General features: G+C 41.3%; 1 protein-coding gene across 2 annotated transcripts in view; it reads left to right on the top strand.

The window, feature by feature from the left end:
• The first annotated feature begins 3,620 nt into the window (after positions 1 to 3,620).
• The window catches only part of ISX (intestine specific homeobox), a 47,782-nt gene continuing 41,390 nt past the window's right edge, over positions 3,621 to 10,012 (top strand). The window contains exon 1 of one of the 2 annotated variants that reach the window (XM_019489659.2): positions 3,621 to 4,813. In XM_019489659.2, the coding sequence (XP_019345204.1) occupies positions 4,630 to 4,813 (184 nt within the window). In that variant the 5' untranslated portion in view covers positions 3,621 to 4,629. The remainder of the gene's footprint in view (positions 4,814 to 10,012) is intronic. The other variant, XM_019489658.2, reaches the window with a different exon arrangement.

Here is a 10,012-nt window from a genome sequence, read left to right as displayed (position 1 = left end):
CAGAGCTAATAAATCTAAGGTTAAAAGGACTCCAGAAGACAGGCCACTTGGGCTTTCCGTTAGATTGTTACCAGCTGTTGAACTTTGAGAAGATCATAGCAAATGTCACTTGGGAAACTGTCAGAGTCTCGTAAGGCATAATGGATGGAAGACAACCTACAGGAGATGATGCTCCAGAGGTGACATCAACAATTTACAGTTGCACTGCATATAGCAACTGCCTTGCGCTATATGCCCCAATGCCCTTGACCAGCTGATGTACTCTAAGTACTCCTTATAGTTGACTAAGCACATGTTTTGGTCTTAGTCGTCATGACTTCTATTCTCAGTGCTGCAGAGTGCAAGTGACATCTCTGGTGGCAAGCACTGTGGCCACAGGTTGTTAAAGCAGGATCTAAGGGAGCTCACAAAGGATACTGTATCAATTGATTCAGGAGAGATCTCATTCAGTTCCCCTCTTTTCACTTAGAAAAAAGACACGTACTAAAAGGAGAGGAGGGAAATCTTCCTGCCTGACACCAGCACAGAATTGGTTAGCTCACAGTTTTCCCATTTGCAACAGGCTACCTGTAATAACAGACTCCAGGAGGTTGAACACAGTTCAGTTTCAATTCTACTGGCACCAAGTTCTCAACTTTTGAGAGCACCTCATCATTTAAAAACTGTATTTTACAAATTCCATGCACTTTTAGATTTGGTTGACACAAGCAAAATCAGAAGATGGGACCAACATTACTTGGATTCCTCTTTGCTACCAGCTGGCTTGAGGTACTGCACTTGGTTCTTAGAAATCCTGGAGGAAGACAAGTCTCCCTCTCCAAGAAGTTTACCCCCTAAATGGGATGGATAATTCAGCAACTGTAATAAATGAAAGCCAACTGTATTTGCTGTCCAGAAATCTGTGTAGGAATTTTAAGATGCAAACTACAACAAAATAGTTACATAAGCATACTACTGTCGAATTTTGGGTGGAGAGTCATCTTTTGGACTGAACAGGCAATTAACACAAAGCAATTTTGATACTGCAATAGAGAAAGGCAAAGTGCTTTCAGTTCTGTGATCAAGACAATAGTATAATTTCAGCCATGAGGTTGCTCCTGAAATCCAAGATTTGAGAATATACAGTCTTCAGTTCTTCTTTTTATAAATGAATATTCAAAATGTTAACATTGGACCCAATCATCACTGCTGTTAAGTATCAATACAACAACCCCAATTTACAGCACACCCTCTGAAGATACGACCTTTGCGCTGCTGAAAAAGTACATTGAATTCAATGGATTGCGGTGCAAGACCATTGGGAAGTGAGTGTGCCATTTGCTGCACTGAAATAATCCCAGCTCATTAACACATCTAATGACCCCAGCCTCAGTCAATCTTTTTAAAAGGTATTTTAGGATGTATCATGAATCTCACTGTAATCCCCCTTCTCTCCCCTGTGTCAAAAAACTACTCCGCTGGAAACACACAGGGTTGCTTGCAACCATAACACAGGACATTTTTCATAGCATTGGAAGGAAGGTTCTCCTGGGCTTCACCAAGCAGCTACAGAGAGCAAACAAAACCACCAGGCCAAGCAGTGGTCTTTCTGCTCCTGTTCACAGAATCCTTGACAGAGAAGAGATGTATGGCCTGAAACGTGGTAGTGAGGTTCCCAGTACATGGAATTTGCTGCCTATTTGACAGGGTTGAGATAAAAGCTGACACCATAGACAGTGCGGGATTAATGGAGTACACATGCTGCACCAGGGTTTTCCATGGCTTTTCAGAAGCTGTTCAAAATCCTCTCCTGTTTACGCATTAATAATCATAAAGAAAAGAGAAATCACATAAAGAAAAGAGAAATCACATTCTACAACAGTTATTAAAACCAGGCCTATATACATATGGTGTTTATTCTCCTCCTTCCCTCTGAAGAAATATTACTTCCATTTCTTCTGCATGAATCACAAAGCTTTATTTTGAGTCAACACAGACCTGAAATGAAAGCCTATTGAGGTGCCTCAAGGCTAAAAAGGTTAAGAACCACACCTACAGGCTCGTGCAGACATAAGTTTAATTGTAACAGCTGATCAGTGCTCCCGACCAGCAGCCGCTTCCTCCCCTTTTATGGTGGCTAAACGTGCTTCCCATACAGTCCCAATGAGGCAGCAAGCCACTACTGTAACACAAAGTTATTCTGCAAAGGAGTGTCTTGCAATCTTGAATTACATTGTTGTTAAGAGAATTATTTGTCATGGGGCAGAACTGTGCTTTCAGTTTAGATCTTTTGAAGTTGAGTAAAGATACTATTCTCTGGATTCATGCCTTTTTGCATTTAGTCCTTTGGCTTGAATAAGGAATACATTATACAGCTATTTCAGTGGAGATTAATACTTACGATTTACTTAAACTCAGCAGTTTATTGGGATTGAATTATTTCTATTTTACCATCTATGTTACAGTAAACACCATATACTGATAACTGACTCCTGTCTCCATATTACAATAGTTAATACTAAAACCTTTACTTGGTGGAGAAAGATTGGCAAACATTAATATGATAAGTTCTTCTTTACAGCTAGGGTGTCCAGACTGTAGAATAAACTCCTTCCAGAGGTGGTGCAATCGCCTACTCTGGAAATCTTCAAGAGAGACTTGGATGGTCACCTTACTGGGGTCACCTGACCCCAGTTATCTTTCCTGCCTAGTGCAGGGGGCTGGACCCGACGATCTTGAGAGGTCTCTTCCAGCCCCCAGACAATCTAATCTATGAATCTATGAAAGCCTTGCTTTGACATATCCAAGAAGAGTTACACATGGCACCAGTGCAAAGGCCTCTGTGGGCACATTCACAAAACATTTTGCAAGGCTGGGCTAGAAAGACCCTTAAGTACAGCAGTGTGACAGACAAGGGTGGCTAAGGTGTCTCACAGGCACTCAATAGGAGAGCAGCTGAGGTATCTCTTATGTATAAAGTGGTCTTATGTAAGAGTGGTCAGTACCCCTGGCACTGAGATAAATCCAAGGGGGTTCTTTAACTAGAGGCCTGTCCCAGATGAAGATGGCAAAATTGTCCCTTACCCCAAAATCACTGTCCATGAAGAATTGAGACAGGGAGGTATTATAAGATGAAAGAAAAATGTTTCTTATTCTCATCTCCTCCGTTTTTATCAGTAGAAAAGACAGTTGTTTGCTCAGTCTTTCCCCTGAGAAGCAGCTGATTATTAAAGTCAGATAATCACATATAGTTCATTATGAATGACTGAAACAGTTTTAGACATCACCATTGTTTCACTCCCTACCCCCACTGCTTTTCCAGTACCTGGAACCTCTGGAAAAAGCTGAAAGACTTTCATCTTATCAGGTGTGTTTTATTGCCTCCTGGTTACACAGTAATTTTAGTTTCAGCTCTATGAAGGGATCTTATGATGAGATATCAACTCAAGAATTGTCAGTTCATTGGACAAATAAGGCAGGGCCTGTCAATACAATTATAGAAGACAGATAAGAAAGGTGCAAAAGGAGAACCAGCAGAAAAAGGGAGACAGAAGAGTAAAAATGTAAAAGGTGGGTGAAGGGCAATCCCAGACATCCTTATCAAGGTTTAAAGAAAGGGGTCATCCAGCTGCACATTCTTTGTTAAATAAAAATTAACAAGAAGAAAGAAGTGGAAGGGGAGAGGAATAACTGGCATTCTTCAGCATTATCCAAGAAACTTTCCCCCTGCTGTGGAGACCCAGCTGAGAAGAAAGAGTACCTTGGGGAAGGTTTTTCAGCCAACGTTACTAGAGAGTGGAGGTAAAAAAAGAAGAAGAGAACTATATTGCCAAAGGACTGATATCCCTATGAACGTTACAGAGGTTTCTCTTTCTGTCATCGCTAGTATGAAGGAAAAATTATGAAAATGATCTATTGGGAAGGTTCAAAGGGTTTTGAGATTGGAAGAAGAGAAAATCTGAATTAAGGCTCCTTGGTGAGGTGGCAGCTGGAGAAAAAGCCTGGCTGTTAAAGGAGGAGGAGGTGTCCTTCACTCTGGAAGAGAGTCTCTCAGATTTTGGGGAAGTTTCTAGTGTGCTTCCCATTCTAGTAATCAGGCATAGGAGTCTGAGCTTACAAGCACTTTCCTGTGTCATATTAGTACATGACACTAAGACTGGGGCATGATTCTGACTTGAAAGCAAAAAAGAAGATAATTGCCCACCATTCTTTACCTATATTAAGCAACTCTTTCCAGGGCAGTTTTTGGCATGAGCCTGCGTGGAATGCTCCTCCTCCTCCTCCTGGCATTACAATGAGATTGCAAAGAGCCCTTTAAAGGTATAGTGGTTTAGGGTTTGTTTTGTGGTAGGTGGGGTTGTTTAGACTTCCCCCCCCCCCCCCACAATAGTCATGATGTTATTTTCCAAGAGACTCAAGCACTCTTCCTGATCTTGAAATGTCCTGCAGTAATCAGAAAGAGAAGGTGCGGACTCTCCCATATGTGTGTGGTCTCCATTTCTCCTTTTCCTGCTGATTTAGCTTGGGAGGGTGCAAGCAGGCAGAGAAACACACCTACTCAGCTGTATTATTCTTGGAATACACAAACAACAGAAACAGCTCCAGTGGGGAAAGCTGGAGACGATATCCTTCCCCTCCGCACCTAGTGGGATGAAGATGACTGACCCTAAAGAGTGTGACAGTCGGGGGAAGCCCATTCTGTCTTTTTCCATTGAAGAGATCTTAAAGAAACCTTCTTCTAGCATATGTCTAAACAATGCAGCCAGGAATAGAAGTAGCCACACCGAAGTAACTCCAGCCCTGGGCTCTGAGCCCCCACTGGAACTTCCCACGGGTAAGCATTTTTTATATTACTTATTGAGAACTTTTCCTCCTTTCCAAATCTATTCAGATTGGCTATGTAGAATCCTGTTTATGCCCTTATAGAAATCTGATATTTCATTGGTCAAGAGTATGGCTGGTACCATATATTTGATAGGTGCATATAAATATAATATGAACTAAAACTGAAAAGATTTTACAGATGATCTTGCATGTTTTCAGGGGCCCAGCTGTTGCCTCCCCTTGGAATTCAATGGGCACATCTACATGTTCATTAATGTGCAGTAGTAATTGTGCATTTAATTTAGTACTTGCTTAATGAAGTACTAACTAAATGCACAGTAACCAGAGTTACTGCACAGTAGTGTCAGTACATGCCTTTTTTAGTGATGCCGTACAGTAGCATATTAGCACTATCCAGGCTGTGATGCACTACTGCACAGTGTTATTAGGCTACTGGGCATTAAGTGTCTTGTGTAGATGCACCCAGTGTGTTACAAAAGCCTCAGAGCCCTAGGAGAAGGGGATGTATTGTCTGAATCTGCAAGAGACAGTGTGGCAGCCTATGTATAGTAACTGCATGGTCTAATTCCTGGAGATTACCACTAAAATAAGATGTCCTTTGGCCTTTCGCTTTCAAAAAAGTACAAGCATATCTGAATTATCATCAAGCATCTGTCCTTCCTGTAAGAAAGGATGGAGGGTCAAATGCAGATCTAATGTAATCAGGTGCAAGTTCTATGAAGTTGATGGAATTTCACTGATTTATACCAGATCCAGATAGTGCCAATAGAGTCAAACTCCATAAAAGTAACATGTTTTAATAAATTCAACTGCTTGGGAGCACTGGACTGTAAGGAGAAAGTAGCTAAGCAGTATTGAAACTCAAATGCTAGGATGGGAAGAACAGAAATTATTTTTCTTTATAGTCTCTCTTTATCATCAGGGACATTAGAGTTCCTTCAGGGACTGGACTTGACTAGTTAGCTGCAAAATAACATAATCCCAGTACTTCAGACCAGCAAATGCATTGGCCTTCTCAACATTCATTTCCTTGGCTCTGTTCAGTTGGCCTAGAACTACTTGGAACATGGTACTGTTCCTGCAAAAAATGTCATTTTTTTGTCAAAAAGCCAAAACCAAAAGTGTTTACATTTTTGGTTTTTCAACAGCAGTCCAAATTTTCTGCGCAAAGTTGATACTTCCAAAACAATCCACTTATCTGACAAAAAAAAAGTCTCGATGGAAAAATTTAAGATAGGTCTAGTTTAGTCTTTGCATTACAGCAGTGTTTTAATCATTATGATTTATTATTTGTAATAAAATAGCACACAGAGACCTCAGTTATGGATCAGGGTCCATAACTAGGCACTGGCATTAGACATCGCACAAATACAGAAAAAGACAGTCCCTGACCCAGAGATGTTACAGTCTAAGTAACCACTGTGTTCTGGGACAATTTCAACTGTTTTGTGTCCAAAGTGAATTCTAACAGACGTTGAATGGCAAATATGAACAGGACAATAGCATAACGAAGATAGAACAACCAGGGCGTCAGCCCCAGGCACTAACCCTGGGGGGAGTAAAAATCGCAGGAGCTGCACTACCAGCCCAGCTGCTACTGGGAGCACAGAGACACCACCTTGTCTGCCACTGCCTCCCAGGGCACTCAAGCACCCACTTATACCTCTGAAACAGGACAAAACCAAACAAAAACAGCCGGGTTGGGTAAAGACTGAAGGTAATAATCACAAAATATTCACTAGTCTAACACAGCTTGCTTTGATCTAAGCAGATTAACCGGCTGAATTAGAATCTCCTTTGGCCATAGCTGAGTATACATCCTTCTTAGCCCAAAGGTTAAAATCAGTTCTTGTGCACACTGGAATTTTGGTCACTTCTGCACTAAATATATTTGTCATGCATGACCCTGGCTAAATATATGGCCTGGTCTTACAGGCTGCATTTGCCTAACAATTTCTGAGATATCTTTCATAACGGTGTTACCAGCAGGAATGGCTTAACTACCAGTGATGAGGAATGCCAGAATAAATCAACCACCAGTTTTTTATCAGTATCATTTTACCAGCTCCGCACAGGTCTGCACCACCTGGTGATTAAAACATCCAGCAGACAGTCTACAGTAGTGGTTGAACCATGAACACTGTTCTTAGCAAGGCAGTGGCAGGAAAATTCCTAAAGACCAGCACTACAGACATGGCATTGGTGCTGGCAGCACCAAACCCATTTCCTGAATCATGAAAGAGCAGTTTATTTTGCAAAGCCATAAAGGGATTCTGAACATGCAGTTTGGGAAAAATAAATAAAATAAACGGTTCATTCTCATCCAAAACTGTATGACTGAACTGTTTTTAACAATTGGAGAGAGGCATGGATTCTTATGGGTGATATCTTTTAGTGGAGCAGCTGTATGATTGGGATAGACATGGACAAGCTTTTGTGCATCACAGTATCCTTCCTTAGATCTGTGGAGAGATGCAGACAGACCTGAAGAAAAATACTGTAATACCCAAAAGCTTGTCTATGCCCAATAACACATATCACTCACAAAAAGTCTTGCCTCTTGCATATTTCCTGGACTATCACAGCAACATCACTTCAACACTACCTTTAACAATTTGGGACATTTCTGTGTCCTAATTGAGACTCACAGGTCAATAGATTTTTGTAGCATAGATAGGACTATGCATTAACTGTGGTATATTTGGGAGTGTAATGCTGGAGATACCCACCCCTGTTTCCATTCATATTTAAGCTTGTCAGTGCCAGTACTAGCTCTGACAAGTCTTTACATAGGATTCTAAGGATGGCTGGGATTCTTATTACTGCATATCAACACAAATACATTTTCACAGCAGACTGTTCCAGCTGAGAGCACAGTTAGTTCTTTGCCTCGCAAGTGAGGCAGCAAGCACAGCAAGGCCCATCCCTTGACTTGATGAATTGTAATTTGTATTTCTTTTTTTGTTTAAAAGCACAAACAGATCAAGCTCAAGCTGAGGAAATGTCATCAGCTAGAAAGAGACTCTAGCTATAGAAAGAGCATATGACTCTTCTGTCCACTACTGAAAAACAATAATAGATCCTTCACATCTGCTGCCTGCTAAATGAATGCCATTACCCATATGTTTATTGCAATATAAAATATATATTGTAAGTAACAATAGCTCTTAATATTTTATAGGCACAAACATTAGATAATTAATCACTAGAACATGGAAAAACTAAATAAATTATGTAGGGATCTCCACAGGACCTTGCTATAGTCCCCGAATTGGGGTAAAATGAATGGTAGGTTCTCTACCATTTTAGGTACCTGGTAACCCCATTATTCAGGGCTCTTACTAATTACTTGTTGAAGTTTTAACGGATTTTTTTTTCTCTTTAAGAATACCACTGCTTTCTGGGGTAGGAAACAGGGTTCATTTTCTTCTGAAGCACTAAGACACAGCCACAGCTAAGAAAGAGGATTTTTATTGGAACTCTGCTGAAGTTATTGCTGGTACTTAGAAAACTTAGAAGTTCCTGAAGTTCCTTGGACTTGCACTTCGGGCCATAGTGATCAGCAGATTTGAAGTCAGGAAGGAATTTTTCCACTAGGTCAGAGCATCATGGACTGCAGAGATTTTGTCTTTCTCAGTAATGTGGTGCATGATCCTCTTCTTCAGATCTTCTCAGCATATATTAACCAATGACTTCCCTGACATTTCAGTAACAGGGCAGCATCAGTGCCCTCATCTCATCTGCTTTGCACGTGATGGGTTGTTCTTGATGTTTCAGGTATTATACATTGTATTTATGTGTAAAGGTTGAAGCAATGAGTTTGGTAATTCCTTCAGTAAATAGTTGCCTAGACATGCAGGGGGGACAGGCCTCGAAGGCCCAAGATGCCCCTTCAACTCCTATGTTCCTTGGAAGCTACAAAAATTATTTAAATGTTTATTATATTATTTTATTTATTATATTAATTATTTTATTACTGATGAAGTGGCTTTAAAGTGCAGGACAAAGATTAAGCTTTTTGATTGTTAGGCAACAGCAACATACATATGTTAACATCCCAACTAGATGCCTATGTTAATGGCCTTTTCACTTCTCCAAGTAAAAACTCTAGTTTCTCCATATAAGATTTATTTCCAAACAGCAATGGAGCTCCGTAAACCCTACATCTCAAGACGATTGCTTCAGTTCATCAAAGGATGAGTCCGCATTGGTTCCATGCTGCACCCTGGAGTGCCCATGAAGCACATGCCACCCACTAAATCCAACCCCTCTGGATCAACACCAGATAATGAGGCAATGTAGCTGCCTTAGAGCAATGTCAAATACCGGACATGCTGATTGGTGTATGTTCAAGGCTGCTCTGAGATGTGGTGTAGACTTGCCCAAAGGCACTCAACCTTGTGCCTTGGTCTGAAATAAGCTATGTACTCACGCAGCCCATTTCTGATGTATTTACTGCGGGTTGAGAGGGGAGTAGGGGCATGTATGGTGTGGAATGAAATGCACTGGACAACTTGCAGGGAATTCCAGGACTGGAAGAGCAGGCACGAGTGTGGTACAGGTTCCAGCTGCATTACCAGAAGTCTATGTGCTTCAGGAGTGGAATTATAGGAGGTGCTGGAAGCCAGTGCTCAGATATACTAGGGTTGGTGGGCAGGACCAGAAAAACAGAGGACAGAGTAGGTCAGAATTAAAATGCACTGGTAAAGTTTATGTAGGCCTTTCCTAAGACAAAAATAGATGCAGCTCAGGGATAAAATGTACTGCTAGTGCCTTGTGAGAAGTGTGTGCAGCACCTGTCCACAGGCTGCTATGATCTATGGGTCTGATGCATAACCCATCGGAGTTAACAGAAATTTGTTTGATTGACTTCAGTGGGATTTGTGTAAAGGAGCATACGCTCTCCATCCTTCACACTCCTCGCTGCTAAGAGTCATATAATTCACTTTGAAAAACTTACTGCAAGGTGATGCCAAGCTCCAGCATGGGATCCATGGCATAGTGGACTTGGCCAGGAGTTCAAACAATTCCTGCAGAGCTCAAGATGGAACACTCTGAAGTGGAAGCCAGTTTCCCCCAGTTCATTATATTTAATCTTTAGTTTCTCCCACACTGCAGATCAGGCAGGGATCAGGGAAAACATCAGCGTGTCAGGCAAGAAAGAGCAGAGCAGGGGATTAGGCAGGGG

Source organism: Alligator mississippiensis, chromosome 4 (assembly GCF_030867095.1).
Source record: "Alligator mississippiensis isolate rAllMis1 chromosome 4, rAllMis1, whole genome shotgun sequence".
Taxonomy (NCBI): Eukaryota; Metazoa; Chordata; order Crocodylia; family Alligatoridae; genus Alligator; species Alligator mississippiensis.
Note: the sequence above shows the minus strand (reverse complement) of the source record. Positions and strands in the feature narration are given on the sequence as shown.